Source organism: Dipodomys ordii, unplaced genomic scaffold (genome assembly GCF_000151885.1).
Source record: "Dipodomys ordii isolate 6190 unplaced genomic scaffold, Dord_2.0 Scaffold1, whole genome shotgun sequence".
In the NCBI taxonomy this organism is placed as follows: Eukaryota; Metazoa; Chordata; class Mammalia; order Rodentia; family Heteromyidae; genus Dipodomys; species Dipodomys ordii.
Genome location: NW_012267217.1, coordinates 28,356,263 through 28,374,138, shown reverse-complemented (window position 1 = coordinate 28,374,138; position 17,876 = coordinate 28,356,263). Strand labels below are relative to the sequence as shown.

The 17,876-nt window shown below is 41.0% G+C and overlaps 1 protein-coding gene across 1 annotated transcript in view; it reads right to left on the bottom strand.

Annotated features, from left to right (window-relative positions):
- Cenpj (centromere protein J) overlaps nt 1–15,598 on the bottom strand; it is a 53,127-nt gene extending 37,529 nt beyond the window's left edge. The window contains exons 1-4 of the mRNA XM_013028621.1: nt 15,500–15,598; nt 7,063–7,108; nt 4,369–4,869; nt 3,504–3,627 (exon numbers count right to left, since the gene is read on the bottom strand). Of these exons, the coding sequence (XP_012884075.1) occupies nt 3,504–3,627; nt 4,369–4,803 (559 nt within the window). The 5' untranslated portion in view covers nt 4,804–4,869; nt 7,063–7,108; nt 15,500–15,598. The remainder of the gene's footprint in view (nt 1–3,503; nt 3,628–4,368; nt 4,870–7,062; nt 7,109–15,499) is intronic.
- Between the last annotated feature and the right edge of the window lie 2,278 nt (nt 15,599–17,876).

Genomic DNA, 17,876 nt, shown 5'->3' with positions numbered 1-17,876 from the left:
CATATGTAATCCCAGCACTAGGGAGGCTGAAATAGTAGGGTAATAAATCTGAGGCCAAAATTTCAGCTATGAAGCAAGTGCTAAGCCTGGTACATAGCCAAACACTCTCTCAAAAAGGGAAAAAATTTGATTGACTGGTTGATTTCAGTACTGGGGATTGAACCCAGGGCATACCTCACACATGTTATGCTATACTCCCAGACCTCTGAGTTAATTTTAAATGTCTTTTAATCTCTAATACAATAATTGTCATAGTTGGATCTTAATGCTATCCAACGGCTCATAAACTACATACAAGTTTGGTCATTTGTCTGTGGCTCTATTGGTAGGTTGTTAAACTTTTAGGAGAGCAGTTATAGGAACATGCCCTTGAAGATGATCCTGGAACCACAGCTATCTTGGCTTCCCAGCCATCATGAACTGAGCAGTGACTCTACCACACTCTCCCCTCATGATGGACTTGTAGTGCCAGATGCCAGAGCAATGGTGCAAAGTAGTCATAGACTAAAACTTCTGAAACAGTGAAACAAAACAAAAATTTCCCCCTTCTAAATTGTTTATCTCAGTAAATTCTGTCACAGAAATGGAAAGATAATGCAGTACTTACTCTAAACAGTCCATATAATAAAAATTCTCAGATTCTCAAAAATTTTCAAGTGCTATGAGATCCTGAGAACAAAAGGTTAAACACCACTCCCCTGTGTGGCTCAGTGGCAGAGCACATGTTTAGCATGTTCAAAAGTCTGGGACCAATTCCTAGCAGATAAAGGAGAGGAGGAGAGGAAGAGAGGAAGAAGAGAAAAAGAGCTAAGAGAAATGAAACAACAAAACAGTATTTCCCTAAAGCAAACTGTTCCAAAACCACTGGTGCTCTATAACTTGAGCCACACTTCCAAAAATGCTTTTTGCTGCTTAGAGACAGAGCCTCATAGGCTTTTCTACCCATGCTAACCTCAAACTGGGATCCTCTGGATTTCAGCCTCATGAGTACAAAGAATTAAAGGCTTCACATCAGTAGCTTGGAAATCTGCTTCTCTGTCATTTACCATAGTACCTGTACTGTGATTAAAAAAAAGTATCACAGGCACCCAACACCAGTGGCTCACACCTGTATTCCTAGCTACTCAGGAGGCTAAGATCTGAGGACCGCAGTTCAAAGCTAGCCCAGGCAGGAAATTCTGTGAGACTCTTATCTCCAATAAACTACTCAAAATAGCACTGTGGCTCAAGTAGTAGAGCAAAAGAAGCTCTTTTGCTCTTTTGCTTGCCTTGAACAAAAAAAGCTCAGAGACAGTGTGCCCAGGCCCAGAGTCAAGCTCCAGAACCAACAACAACAACAAAAAGTATCACACGCTGTTACTTTTCATATATTCCATTAATCATGAACTTTGTGGGGCACTGGTGGCTCACCTCTGTAATCCCAGCTATTCAGGAAGCTGAGATCTGAAGATCGTGGTTCAAAGCCAGCCTAAGCAAGGAAGTTTATGAGACTCTTATCTCCAATTAACCACCGAAAAGCCAAAAGTACAATTGTGGCTCAAGTGGTAGAGGAATAGCCTTAAACCAAAAAGCTCAGAGCCAGAGCCCAGGTTGAGTTCAAGCCCAAGGACTGGCACAATTAAAAAAAAAAATTCACAAACAACTCCACTATTTTAAGATGCACACCACCCACTTTCTATATTCTCCAAGATAACCCTCAAATTTCCTATTCTTTATTATTTTTCATCACCATGCCCATCTCTTCCAGTCTACATGCTTATTTGCCAGTCTTTTCCTCTCTGTATTCTCTTTTTTAAATTTTATTTACTGAACCCAGGGTCTCATGAATGCTAGGCAAGCACTCACTCTATCACTAAGCCACATTCCCAGCCTCTCTCTGTATTCTCAATATCCAGCAAAATCTCTAAACAGAACAAACAATACCAATGGCTAGGGATGTGGCTGAAGTATTAGAGCATCTGCCTAGTAAGTGCAAAGCCCTGAGTTCAAATACCAGTACTGCCAACGTAAGAAATTTCAAAATAAAAATTATAAAAGGTAGCACCAGCCAAACATTTATGACTCACACCTATAATCCTAGCTATGTAGGTATCTAGGATTTGAGGATTTTGGTTCAAAGCCAGCATGAGAAGACAAATCCATGAGACTCTTATCTCCAATAAACCAGCAAAAAGCTCTGGCTTAAGTGGTATAGCACTAGCCTTGAGAAAAAGTGAAGGAAACAGTGCCCAAGCCATGAGTTCAAGCCTAGTCCTTGCACAAAAAAAAAAAAAAAAAAAAAGGCCAGGCGCCAGTAGCTTACATCTGTAATCCTAGCTAGTATTGAGGTCTGAGGATCTCAGTTCAAAGCCAGCCCGGGCAAGGAAAGTCCATGAGACCCTTATCTCCAATTAACCACCAGAAAACAGGAAGTAGCACTATAGCTCAAGTGGTAGAGCATGCAGGCGCATGCCTTGAGCTGAAGAACTCAGGGACAGCACTCAGGCTCAGAGTTCAAACCTCATGACAGACCAAAAAAAAAAGCAACATCAAGAAGTACACATTGCTCCAACTCACTGCTTTTCAGATGTAGCATACAATCCTCGAGCAACTTTATCCTCAGATGCAACAGATCATGACTGACATTATTTAATGATATAAAATTAAACAAAAAAAATATGGCAATATGAAATTTGCTTGTTTTTATGAGTTCTAACTTGGAATGTTTTTGTTCCAGATCTAGTGAGTACATGATGCTTTCTGTGAACTGACACAACTTACCAAAGAATACTCAACAAAAAAAGAATATCCCAACAAAAAAGACGTGTAGTCTGGTCTTCAGTTGAGCAGAGCGGCTTCTGCATATATTCTCCTTTATGGCTCTGAACAGTTTTCATTCATCAGACAGGGGCTGAATAACAGTACCTCTAGTTCTAATTTCGCTTTTCTACTGGGTTTCTCTCTCCTCTCTTTCTCTCTCTCTCTCTTTCTCTCTCTCTCTCTCTCATGTGTGTGTGTGTGTGTGTTGCTCTATCACTTGAGCCACAGTACCACTTCTGGCTTTTAGGTAGAGTAAGTTTCTCACAGACTTCCCTGCCCAGGCTGGCTTCAAATCGCAATCTTCAGATCTTACTTAGCCTCCTAAGTAGCTAGAATTGCTAGGATTACAGGCATAGGCCACTGGTACCCAGCTTTAAAAATATATAAATAAAACATTGACTGGGGATGTAGCTCAGTGGCAGAGCACATACTCAATGTAATGACCTGGTCTCAGCCCCTAAACACAAAATAAATAAATATATGTTAATGTCTTTAAGCAGAACACGACACTCCGGAATCCCACATCTCCTATTTGTCCCAGTCCTATTATATATACCACCACCACACTTACCTGGCTGGCCCTGAAGACACTGGATTCTGCAACACAAGACAGAGACATAGTAGAAAAAAATCTACCAGGTAACTACAAGTAAGAAGCATGGAACTATCTCCTTAACCTAATGCCCTGTGAATGCAAAACATACCTGGATGTGGGTGCTGCCCACACACCATAGTGAGCAGTTTCTCCTGCTCTTCCATGAGCCTCTGCAGCTGTTCCAACTGTTGTCTTTTCAGCTGTTCCTGCTTCTTCTGTTGTGCTTCTTTGAGCTTTTTAAACATAGAATTTGCTTTATTAAAATAGCTTTAAACTTCAGTTACAAGCTCCTTACATTTGTCCTAACCCCTTCCATCTCCCTTCTCACATCTCCCTTGATGAAAGTTTCAGTGAAAGAGATCCCTCAGTACATCATCCTGATACCAAAACTCTAAAATCTAGTTTCTTATGAAAGACATCAGCTATTTCAGGTAAGAACAGGAAAAAAAATGAAGATGAATATGGTGCTAGCAGAGTTTTTGCATGTATAAAACTAGAACAATGAAACCTGTTGCAACTGTTTTAGAAAAAGGGGAAGACGGAATGGAGACTAACAGAGAGAGAAAGAGAGAGAGACAGAGAGAAAGAGACTGGATGGAATACACTGTATATATGTGTGGAAATGTCACAATGAAACTCTTCTTTGTAAAGCTAATATGTGCTAATAAAAAAATTTTTTAATACAGATCCTCTGAGACATAAAACAAACAAGATAGGTAATCAATATAATCAACTCCAACCATTTCCAACAGTTTTTAACCAAATGAGGTAGCAACTTAAAGAAGTTATCTCAAATGTTATAGTTCCATCTTACATATTAAACTCATTTAATGTTTTAAATTAGACAAAAAGCAAAATCTGGTAGCTTGAAGATTTCAAAGAAGAGAAAAGGAACAGAAGAACTGGAACAGATGACTTGCCATCAAGTAATACTTGCAATAACCCAACACATTTTAGGCCCAATCTTGTTGTACCTGTTCAAGCTTTTTAAAAAGTGGGTCTTTATAAGCCATATCTTTATGTTCACTTGCAGACTCAGATAAGAAGTCACTCTTGTCTTCCTGGTGTTCAGGAACAGCCTGACAAACCATTAGTTGTCGTCCCTTTTTAATTAAAGGAAAGACTGGATGAGCTTCCAATTTTTCTGTCTGTAGTTTATAAGAGTTGCCAGACTCCAGTTTCTGTTCTTCATGAAGTGAATCATCTTCACTAATAAAGCTGAAGCTATCTGAAAACTGTGTTTTAACAGGGAAGCTGGTAGAAACATTAGTAGTTGTTTGGTTCTCTTCATCTGCTTCCAAAACAGGAAATCGATTTAATATGACCCCTGCCCGAGAAGGATTGGTCATCCACTGAGGTACAAAGTCCTGCCCACTGTTTAACTCTGCAGAGGTTGACATCAGGAACATTTTAGTCCAACAGCACTATTATATTTAAATGTTGGAAAAGCCAAAGGACCTATTGATTTCCAACACCTGTAAATAATCAACAAAAAAATTCATTAAAATTATTAAACACTGTCCAAAAACCAGCCCACACTTCAACCCAACACAAAAATATTCAGTCAATAATAAATATACAGGGCAGCTCAGTGGCAAAGCGCTTTCTTTACAAGTGCAATATCCTGGGTTCAATCCCCAGTACTAAATAAAAGGAAAAAAAAAGCTTATTAGCTGGGCACTAGTAGCTCACACCTCTAATCATAGCCACTCAAGGGACTGAGATCTAAGATTAGATAACGCTTTAAGCCAGCCCAAGCAGGCAAGTCCAGGAGACTCTTGTCTCCAATTAACCATCAAAAGGATAGAACTGGAGCTGTGGTTCAAGTGGTGGAGTGCTATCCCTGAGCAAAAATGCTCAGGGATAGCACGTAGGCCCTGACTTCAAGCCCCCAAAACAACAGATAATAAAGTAACAATAACAACAATTTTTTAACCAGTAAAGCTACTAGGTATCTTCAATAACTGGGCATCTATATGCAGAAAACTAAAAGTGGACCCCTGTTTGTCACCAAGCACTAATATCAATTCAAAGTATATCAAAGACCTCAACATCTGACCTGAAACTTGGAAACATTGCAAGAGAGAGTAGGAGCAACATTAGAACTTATAGGTATAGGTAGCAACTTCCTGACAAGAGTCCCAGGGGCACAGCAGACAGGAGAGAGACTGGACAAGTTGGACTACATAAAGACCAAGTTTCTGCACCGCTAAGAGCATAGTTACTAAATAGAAAGTCAACAGATTGGGCAAAGCAGCAATATATTAGACAAAGGCCAATATATACAAGGAGCTTAATAAACTAACCCCTCCCAAAGCTAGTAAGTCAATCACTAAATGAGCAAGTGACCTAAGGAGAGACTTGTCAGAAAAGATGAGAAGCTGGGCGCTGGTGGCTCACGCCTATAATCCTAGCTACTCAGGAGGCTGAGATCTGAGGACCGCGGTTCAAAGCCAGCCCGGGCAGGAGAGACTGTGAGACTCCTATCTCCAATAAAAACCACCAGAAAACTGGAAGTGGCGCTGTAGCTCAAGTGGTAGAGCGCTCGCCTTGAGCTGAAGAGCTGAAGGACAGCGCCCAGGCCCAGAGTTCAAGCCCCACAACCAACAAAAAAAAAGAAAAGATGAGAATGGGAAAGAAACACAGGAGGAAATACTCATCACCCTTAGCCATAAAGGAAATACAAATTAAAACAACTCACCCCAATTATATTGTCTAACATTGTGAATTCCAACAACAAATGTTGGAAGGGAACAACAACAAATGTTGGAGGGGATGTAAGGAAAAAGGAACCCTACTGCACTGTTAGTGGGAAAGTAAACTAGATACAACCACTATGCACAGCAGTCTAGAGGTTCCTCAAAAAAACAAACTAAACATAGACCTTCCCTATGACCCAGCCATACCACACCTGGGCATCAATCCTAAACATCATGAGCCTGGATATGATAAAGACACCTGTACATTCATGTTCATTGCCACAATATTCACAAAAGCCAAGGTATGGAAACAGCCCAGATACCCCATAATAGATGAGTAGAGCCAAAAAAATGTGGTACCTATACACAGTGGAATTTTACACAGCCATTAGAAAGAATAAAACAATGTAATTTGCTGGGAAACGATGGAACTAGAACAAATCATGTTAGTGAGGTAAGTCAAGCTCAGAAAGACAATGTGGTGAATGTTCTCTCTGATATGGATAAGTTAGATCTAAAATACATTGGTATATGATAAATTAAACAAGATTCTAGAGACTCACAAAAGGTGAGACCAAAGAGGAGATATATATATAATGGAAACAAGGATATGGAAACAAGGGACCTCTCAGAATTCTATTCAATTTTTTATTTTTTATATGTTTTGGGATGATTCTTCTTTTCCTTATGTATGGTATATTGAAGTGTATATCTTCAGAAGGGTTGGGGGAGGGTACAGAACTCAAGGGAAAAGGATTAAAAAAAAAAAGTGCAGCAGTGAATCGCACTGGCCACTGGTGAAAGTGAACTATACAGCTCTTGGGTAGAGATGGGAGGGAAGGACTGGGAGAGAGTGAGGAAGACTGTAGGGGAAGGAAATGTCCTCATTACCTGACTCATGTACTTGTAATCCCTCTGTACATCACCTCTAGAATAACAATAAGGTAAATTATTTTTTAAAAAACTTACTGGGCATTAAGCTCTATAGTTTTCTTGGCTTCTTTCTTCAAAATACCTAAATTGAGTAAACAAAAAAAAAATCTAAGAGCCTTTTTGATCTAATCATTCAATCTATTAATGATATTATGTAATTGCTAGATCAGTTAACCTAACACTACACAACCTAAAACAGCATCTAAGTTATTCAGTTACAAAAAAAAAAAAAGAAGAAAAAAAAAAAAGGATACTACCAACATCAAGTAATACCCACAGTAAGTACTTTCTTACTCTGGGGAACGTGGAGAAATCCTAGTTCCAAAACAAAAGTTATCACCAGCATTACCACCAGTATAACTCCATAGCTTTACCAGAATGCTTTGAATTCCTTCTCCCCATAGGCACAACCCCTCCTCCTCCTCCACATAGGTACTCCAATAGATCTCACTACTTAGCATTTTTCTCAGAATTAACAGTATATTGTTTTCATGGTTGCTCTCTACCAAATTGAAAAGTTCCTGGAAGATATCTGTCTAATATCATTCCTCTCAAACAGAACCAATTCAGTAAATATTAGCTAAGACTACATTAAAACAAATTGGAACAATATACTTAAAATAAATTCAGTACTATAAAGTATTATATCCATTCAATGTTCAGCAATAAAAAATTACATTGGCTGATGCCACAGAACACAGAACTCTGAATTATCAGATATACTGAAGGAAGACAAAACAGAGAAGCTAAGACACTGGTGGTTCATGCCAGCCTAGGCAGGAAAGTCTGTGAGAACTTATCTCCAATTGAAGAGCAAGAGAAAAGCTAAAAGAGGAGCTGTGGCTCAAGTGATATAGTCCCAACTTTAAGTGGAAAAAGCCAGAGTTAGAGACCCTGAGTTCAAGCCCCCCCCCGCCCCGTATTGGAACCAAAAGAAAAAGAAAAAAAAATTTAAAGCTCGATTATCACTACCGTGATTATCTGGTATTAAGGAAGCTCTAATGCTCCCAAGCCACCCTATATCACTTACACTCAATCCTCTCATACACTAAACTAAATTAGACCCTTAAGCTTTACCCTCTCCACCTCACAAACCGCCCAGGTCAAAATATTCCCAATCCTCTATCAGCAAAATCCTCAGCTTTCTAAGTCACTTCTTCCTATGGAAACTATACTCTGTTCCAGTAGGCCTAGAGACAAAATCTGTGTATCTTTCTACTTCTAGACTATTCTCCCATCCTTCCCCACAAGAAGACATAATATGATGAGACTAATCTACTACCCATCCTTCCATGTCTAGTAACCTACAGAGGTCACCCACATCCTCTCCTCCATCCCTTAAATTTTTCTCAGCAAGAAAAGAACAGAGTTGCCATTCATTAAAATGGCAAGACTGTGGATAAAATAGGTTTGGGGAATTAGAGATCAAGAGTTAAATTTCAAGCCAGGTGCTGGTGGCTCATGCCTGTAATCCTAGCTATTCAAGAAGGCTGAGTTCTCAAGGTTCATGAGTCAAGCCAGCATAGGTAGAAAACTCCAGGAGATGCTCAAAAACAATACATGGCTGGAGGTGTGACTCAAGTGGTAGAACATCAGCTGAACAAGTCCAACTCTCCCAAGTTCAATTTCAGATACTTTAAGATGCCTATTGGCCATCCAAGTAAAGATGTTGTGTAGATAACTGAATATACTAGAACGGAAAGCCAAGGCTAAGGAACTAACGCATCCTCAGCACAGAATGGAGATCACTTGACTGGAAACTGCTAAGGGATTAAGAGTAGACACACGCAATAAATAAAGAACAAGCAAAAAGTACAGTGTCCTTGAAACCAAGTGAAGAAAGTGCTACAAGGAAAAAAGAGCTATGCTAAATGCTGTTAAGGAATAAAATGTGAGGGAAGCTGAAAAATGATTTCTAAATTTAGCAAAGCAAAAGTCCTGAGAAGGCTAGGAAAGTGGCTCAGTGGTAGAGTGCTTGCCTCGCATGCATGAGGCCCTGGGTTCGATTCCTCAGCACCACATAAGCAGAAAAAGCCAGAAGTGGTGCAATGGCTCTAGTGGTAGAGTTCTAGCCTTGAGCTGAAGAGCTGAGGGACAGCGCCCAGGCCCAGAGTTTAGGCCCCATGACCAAAAAAAAAAAAAGTCCTGAGAACTTCAAAGAAAGCAATTTTGGTGGTAGGAGAAAAAAGTCTGATGGGGAAGCATGAATGAATAAGCAATTAGAGAGAATGAGTATAGCTTACTCTAGTTTTGCTATGGGGAAGTAAATAAATGAAACAATAGCTGCACAGGAAGGTAAGGTGACATCACTTTTTTTGTAATAAGAGAAATAAAAGCATGTTTGTAGGGGGAACAGGGAGAAGGAAGTGCAATCATATCCTTGACTAGAGGAAAAGAGAGAATCTAGAACCCCAAAGAAATGACATCTCACTACTTTCAAACACAAATCTACACTTTACAGTATAAAGCAGCAATATATATATAAATATATATTGAAATTGAATGGAATTGAAAAAATAGAAAGACAAATAACATACTTAGTTGTGTACTTGGTATATAAAAAATAATCATACATAAGATATAAACAGAAAAGAAAACAAATGGCCAAATGTTAAAGTTTGTTCACTTTACTCCACTGAAAAACTAAAATTACAACAATAACATTTTCCCCAATACTGATTTACTAAAGATGGGGATGGGAAGGTGGCTCAGTTGTAGAGTGCTTGCCTTGCATACATGAGGCCCTGGGTTCGATTCCTCAGCACCCACATAAGGAGAAAAAGCCAGAAGTGGCGATGTGGCTCAAGTGGTAGATCACTTGCCTTGAGCTGAAGAACTGAGGGATAGCACCTAGGCGCAGAGTACAAGCCCCACCACCAACCAAAAAATAATAATAATAATAAAGAATGCAGTATTTTCACAATGAAAAAATAAATAAATAAAAAGACTAAAGAATGGTAATATCTAGGATGAAAAAAGGAACTCTTTCATTATGTTAGTTGGGTATGTAACTGGCACAACATTCTAGAGAACAGGAGGACAGTATCTACCCAAACTATAAATACACTAAAACTTTGTTCCAGCAATTTTACCTGTAGGCATTTTGCACCACTATTACACTATTACAAGCTCCTAGCACTAGCAATAAACTAAAAATAACAAGCTGAACAAGGTGACACAAGCCTCTAATCTTAGCACCGAGGAGGCTAAGAGGGGGATGAGGCCAGTGTGAGCTACGAGACCCAGTCTCAAACTAAACAAAAAAACTTAAACTCCCATTAACAGGAGACCAACTGATGATGATATTCAAAATATGCAACTGTTAGAGAACAAATATGCTTTTTACTGATATGAAAGTACTAAACATATCCAAGATACATTGTTATATTTACAAATATGAAGGACAGAGCAGTTTATGTAAGAATAGAATTATATAGACCTGTTGCTGTTCAGTGAAGTACCCATTGTAAGACTATTGGGCATGTAAAAAAAAATAAAGAAAATAACCAACCCTTAGGGTTAGAGGCTTGGCTCAGTTGATAGAGCACTAGCCAATATGGGAAAGCATCATGAACCAAGTTGGAAGTCCCCATTTCAGACCTAAAAAAAAAAAAAAAAAAGACTTGAATATGTGAAATGTGGCTAATGTGATTACAAAACTGAATTTTAGTGAACTTCTAATTAAAGTTCATTAAAATTAAATTTTAAAAGTGAAGGACAGCCGGGCACTGGTGGCTTATACCTGTAATCCTAGCTACTCAGAAGGCTGAGATCTAAGGATTACCGTTCAAAGCCAGCCCAGGCAGGAAAGTCTGTGAGACTCTTATCTCCAATAAACCACCAGAAAACCGAAAGTGGTGCTATAGCCCAAGGGATAGAGCACTCACCTTGAGATGAAGAGTGCAGGGACAATGCTCAGGCCCAGCGTACAAGCCCCATGACCAACAACAACAACAAAAAGACAAATACTTTTGTTAAATGCATTTTTTTTCTTTTGACGATGATACTTGGGACTTAAACTCAGGACCTCAGGCTTGTACTTGACTCTATCAAGGCTAGCAATCTACCACTTGAGCCACAACTTGGCTTTCAGCTTTTTGTAGGTTAGAGATAAGAGTCTTAAGGACTTTCCTATCCAGGCTGTTTTCAAATTTCAATCCTCAGATCTCAGCCTCTCTATGATAGGATTACAGGTGTGAGCCACTGGCAGCCTGCACAACTTTTGTGTGTTTTGTTTTTGTGCATGTGTTGGTTCTTGGGCTGGAATTCATTGCCTGGGTGCTGTCCCTGAGCTTTTTTGATCAAGGCTGGTACTCTTCCACTTGAGCCACAGCTCCATTTCCAGCTTTTTGGTGGTTAATTAGAAGAGTCTCACAGACTTTCCTGCCTGGGCTGGTTTTGAATGTTGATCCTCAGGTCTCAACCTCCTTGAGTAGCTAGGATTTTATAGGCATGAGCCACCAGCACCCAGCACAACTTCATTCTTTTGACAAGACTACATTTCACATTAGCCACAGCATGATGAACTATACATCAGGTCACAGATTGCATAAATATGTCTACAATCTGTTATCTACTAATTTAGTTCAATTTTTTTCAACATATAACTTGTTATTAAGTAGCTTACATAGAAAGTACAAGTTCTAGTGATCTTAAATCGTAATCAGCCATTATTTATTATATGGCATTGTGAGAACAAAATATGTAACTCAGCAGTGAGAGACTACGAATGCTGTTTGAATGCACTTCATTTTGTACACAGAAAACTGTATTCAGCCAAGTGATTGTGATGAAAGCAAGTGAAATATAGGGTAGTGTCAATGTCTGGAGGATCAATAGTTCTGGGAATTATAAATTCATATATCATGGCTTGAATGTTGTATTAATTGCTTATGCTATGATTACTGTTCTAAAAGACCCCCCCTAAAGATATCCTGGTTTCTATGGGGAAAAGTTTTCTTGCTACAACCACAAAATTCTTTATCCTGTCAAATCAACAATGACTATACTAAAATTAGAAAATATATAAAAGGTGCTAAAACAAAGATAGAGACCAAGGTTCTCACAAAAATCTCTCTGGCTCTTCTTCATTCACATTGTGTCTGAATATGCTCTTCTTTACCTCCTTTGCTGGTTGAGGGAATGTCAAGATAGCTTGGCGTAATTATTATTCTCACAATTAAGTACATACACTTTTTAAATTTTTAAATCACACATACACACCATTATAGAATGGAGATATATAAAGTACTATTATGACCAGGATAGTGAAAAAATAAAGACTACAAGGTAAGTCACTAGTTTCATACAAATGTCAACCCCAAATTGCTGTAGCAGAAAAAAACAAAAGAAGCTGTTGTGTTTTGGTATTTTTTTTTTTGGGGGGGGGGGTCCGGTCATGGGGCCTGAACTCTGGGCCTGGACGCTGTCCCTCAGCTCTTCAGCTCAAGGCTAGCGTGCTACCACTTGAGCCTCAGCACCACTTCCGGCTTTATTCTTTTAGCTTATAAGGTGCTGAAGAATCGAACCCAGGGCCTCATGCTTGCAGGCAAGCGCTCTACCACTGAGCCACCTTCCCAGCCCCTATTTTTTTTTAATGCACTCCTTAGCAGACTTATATAACTGTAACCCCTTTATACATCACCTTTAGAACAAAAAATTAAATTTTAAAAAAGAGGCAAATTGCAGCAGTGGTACTCACTAGACACTATATTGAAAATGAACTATACAACTTGTGGGTTGAATGGAAAAACTGGGAGAGAATGAAGAGGTGACATTCTCCAAAAAGAAATGTACTATATTACCTGACTTATGTAACATAATCCTCTATATATCACCTTTATAACAATTATAAAAGTTTTTTTAAAAAAGCAAAATAAAATGAGACAAACTAATCAGCCATGACGGGGAAACACATATAATCCCATCATTTGGGATGCAAAGGAAGGAGGCTAGAGTTTAGGCAGGTTCCAGGCCAGCCTGAGCTAGCAAGGGGAAGAAAGGGAAGAAAGGGAGGAAGGGAGGGAGGGAAGGAGGGAAAGAAGGATAAAGAAAGAATAAGGAAGGAAGGAAGGAAGGAAGGAAAGGGAGGGAGGGAAGAAGATGGAAACAAGCAAGCAAGCTGGGTGCTGGTGGCTCACCCTATAATCCTAGCTACTCAGGAGGCTGAGATGTGAGGATCACAGTTCAAAGCCAGCCAGGGCAGGAAAGTCCATAAGACTCTTATCTAAATTAACCATCAAAAGCCAGAAGTGAAGCTGTCATTCAAGTGCTAGAGTCCCTAGCCTTGGGAAAAAAAGAAAGAAAAAAAAAAAACTCAGGCCCTGAATTCAAGTCCCAGGGTTGACACCAAAAAGAAAAAACAAACAAACAGAAAAAGAAAGTCAAGCTGGGATGTAGCTCAATGGCAGACCACTAGCTTACAGAGTTACAAGGTCATTTGACCCTCAACACTGTAAAAAAAAAAAAAAAACAGAAAGAAAGAAAGAAAGAAAAAGAAAAAAGACAAAAAAAAAGAAAAAGAAAAATAGGGGATGAGGTGCAGGAGAGCATTTGCCTAATATGCTCAAAGAAATGTGTTTGATCCTTGGCAACTCTCCACAAAAAGGTAATAACTAGGTGCACTAGACAATGATAAGAGACATTCACAAGGGCCTGAGGCTACTGTAATCCTAGCTACTCAAGAGGCAGAGATCAGAAAGATCACTGTTTGAAGCTAGCTTGGGCAAAGAGTTCACAAGATCCCATAGCAACCTACAGCTGGGTACAATGGAGGCCAGCTAGGGGAAAAAGTTCCCATCTCAACCACCAGCTAAGTATAGTGGTACATGCCTGTCATTCCAGCAAAATGGGAAGCTTAATTCCAGGAGAAGAGGGACAGTGAAGGAGACTCTATCACAACAGAAACAAGTTGGGCATCATAGCAAACTCCTGGCATTCCAATCATGGTAGAAAGCATAAAACAAGAGGGTGACAGTGCAGGGTAGCCTGGGCAAAAAGTTAGCAACACACACTGCTACACTGTTTCAATATGCTGGGAGGCATTGATAGGCGGAGGCAGGTCTGAGGCCAACCTTGGGAAAACACTGAGACCATACCTAAAAAATAAAAATAACTAAAGCAGAAAAGAGCTGAAGAAGTGCCTCAAGTGATAAAGCAGTTGCCTACCAAGTGTGAGATCCTGAGTTCAAACACCATTATCTCAAAAAGATTTTTAAAAGTCAACCAAATAATCTTGGTTAAATTTCAATATTCTTGGTCTGGCATGGTGGCTCCTAGCTACTAGGGAATACTGAAGTATGTCAGATTATGATTCAAGGCAAGGCTCCAAAAACCAAGTATCTAATACTCCTATCTCAACCTATATTTTAAAAAAAACTGGACACAGTAGTGATCATCATCATACAGGAAGTGTGAATAGGAGGATCAAAACCCTGGGCATAAAACAAAATCTTTATCAACAAAAGTAAAAAGGGCTGGGATTTGTGGTTCGAGTACAAGGCTCCAAATTCAAACAGCAGTACTGAAAAAGTAATAACAGCAGAAAATCTTTTAAAATCTGAATTTTTTTAAGAAAGGAAACACACAAGCTAGGTCATTTTTGTAATGTGGAAAAAAAAATCCCTGTTAGACAAGTACAATATCAAACTGAGGAAGCAGTTGGACATTATCTTTCACTTTATAAAACAATAACAAGGAGCTGGTGGCTCATGCCTGTAATACTATCTTAGGATCGTAATTAGAAGCCAGGCAGGCAGAAAAGTCTGTGAGACTCTTCATCTTCAATTAGCCACCAAAAAGGTAGGAGTGGAGCTGTTGCTCAAGTGGTAGAGAGAGAACCAGCAAAAAACAAAAACAAAAAAACTAAGGTACATCTCCCAGACTCTGAATTCAAGCCACACTCCGGGCAAAAGAATAAAATAAAAAACTAGAATCCTAAAAAATATATTTAATGTCAGCTTGAAGTATAAAAGCATTGTTTCGACCTAAATCTGCTATTACTAACACTAAGGCCTCAGTAAAAACAGCAAAAAGACGAGAAAGGGCCAGTATGTGAACTCAGGCATGAACATCCGAGGGGCGTATGCCAATGCATATGTCAGAATCACCAAATGCATTAGATTCTTACTGTTATAGCAATTAAGCCTCAAGAAAACTTGTTTCTTTAATCTAACTGAAACCTTTAAAAATCTGCCAACAGTAATATATGAACCTCCTTTAAAAGCAACTGTGAGGAGAAAAAGCTGACACAAACAGCCCCCCTCAGCCCAGTACAAGCTGACCCTCGCGGGACTCGGGAGGGGGGTAATGTCACCCCCCACCCCCCCATCCGCTGACCCCCTTCACTTCCCAGAAACCCACGATTCCACCAGAAGCTTTCCAGCCCCGGCTGGCCTGGGTGAGACCGGGACAGCCAGCGACGCCACGCCACCCGCCCCAGGCCGGGCAGACCCGTCCCCTACGGGACCCCCACCTGAGTGGCCGGCCCCCGGGATCCTCGCAAGAACAAAGCGGAGCTTAGGTATGGAGACTCGTACTCGCCGCAGCCCGCCGGCGCCCCGCTTTCGCCCTCCCGGGAGCCAGACCCGAGGCCCGACTGCGGCCCTCGGCAGCCTCGGAATCCAGCGTCGGACGACAACTTCCGCTGCTTCTCTCACCCACAAATTACCGCTCTGTGACGCCGCGGCTGCTGGAACCAGAGTCGAAGCAGCCCCGCTGTCCCCCCAGTATTTACGAATGAGCCGCCACAATTACCGCTGCGGCTGGAGCCCCGCCCCTTAAACAGGCCACGCCCAGTTTTGAACCGAGGCCTTCTGGGAAGTGTATTTCCCACCGGCCCCCTGTGCGCCTGCGCAGGGGTCTAGCGGCGCCCGAGCAAACTACAACTCCCAGCTACGCTGCGTCACAGACGTTGCCTAGGAGATGCGTGGCGCGACGTCTCCCGCCCCTGCGTTGGACCGTAAACCTCGGCGCGAGGGCGGGCGGCTTGGCGGGATTGTGTCTGCGTTTCGAGAATGTCGTTCCTCCTGTCGGGACAGTTTGGGGTCCTGAAACCTTTAAATACTGGAGAGAGTCCGTAGGAGCCTCGGAGCTCCGAGTTCCCAGGAGCAAGAAGCTCAAACTCAACGCTAGCCTAGAACCCTTTTTGGTGGTTGGTAATTTCTGTACGGTATTTGACTTCGTAGAGGCCGGTGCCTTTCGTCTATCATCCCAGCTCCTTATCTGAAGGTAGCGGTTCGAAGCCAGCCCCGGCAGGAAAGGTCGAGGAGACTTAGTTCCAACTAACCTGAAAAAAAGCCATCGAGATATGGCTTAAGTGGTGGAGCACCATCCCAGCAGTGAGCAGAGAAGCTGCGTGAGGACCAGAGTTCAAGACACGGTACAGGCACAAAAAGAACGAAATGGTCAGCAACACCTTCACCGGTGAAGATGACTGAGAATGCACTCCAAAGTAGTCATCGATTCACTGATCAGTGGAATGGCAGTCTGTGTCCATTAATTGGAATAACAAAGTGCAGATTTCAAGAAATCTTACTGTGCGGCAAGCTGTCAGATCAGACCTGTAGCAACTCAGGAGGCTGTGATCTGATGAACATGGTTTGAAAGTCTATGAGACTTTTATCTCCAATTAACCTCCAAAAACCTGGAAGTAACTGGTTGCTGGTGGCTCACACCTGTAATCCTCAGGCGGCTACAATTTGAGGATTGCGGCTCAAAACCAGCCTGGGCAGGAAAGTCCATGAGACTCTCATCTACAAATTAACCACCAAAAAGACAAGTGGAGTTGTAACTCAAATGGTAGAGCACTAGTCTTGAACAAAAACGCTGGGACAGCACTCAGGCCCTGAGTTCAAGTCCCACGACTGGCAAAAAAAAAAAAAAAGGTGAGAACGGAATTGTGTGTCATGTGGGTACAATGTTGGCCTTAAGTGGAAAAACCTAAAGGACAGCACCAAGGCCTTGAGTTAAAACCAAGTAAAAATTTTAAAGTAAATGAGGTGATATAACAATACATAATATAGTAGTATAATACATCAAAGTACTGCTAGTTAGCTGGGTACCAGTGGCTCACACCTGTAATCCTAGCTAATCAAGAGGCTGAGGTCTGAGGATTGAGTTTCAAAGCAAGCTGGGCAGGGAATCCATGAAAGACATCTCCAATTAAGAAGCAAAAAGCCAGAACTAGAGTGTGGTTCAAAGGGTACAGTGCTAGCCTTGAGCCAAAAAGCTCAGGGACATAGGTCCTGAGTTTAGGTATTGGTACCAAAAAAAAAATTTTTTTTGGATGTCCCTTCCCCAATTTTGTTTCATTTCCTACTTCAAAATTAGCCCTTCCCTGCCAGGCACCAGTAGCTCACACCTGTTAGACTAGCTACTCAGGAGGCTGAAATTTGAGGATCATGGTTCAAAGCTAGCCCAGGCTAAGTCTGTGAGACTAAGCTTCAGTTAACCAACAGAATACTAGAAATAGATGTGGCTCAAGTGGTAGAGTGCTTAAACCTTTAGCAAAAAAGCTTAGGGACGGGCTGGGAAAATGGCTCAGTGGCAGAGCACTTGCCTTGCATGTATGAGGCCCTGGGTTCGATTCCTCAGCACCACATAAGCAAAAAAAAAAAAAAAAAGCTGGAAGTGGCGCTGTGGCTCAAGTGGTAGAGCACTAGCCTTGAGCTGAAGAGCTGAGGGACAGTGCTCAGGCCCAGAGTTCAGGCCCCACGACCGGACCCAAAAAAAAAAAACAAAAAAAAGCTTAGGGACAGTGCCAAAGCCCTAGTTCAAGCCCCAGGAATCACACACACACACACACACAAGCCCTTTCCTAAATAAAAAGTTTTAGTTTTGCCTTATTTTGT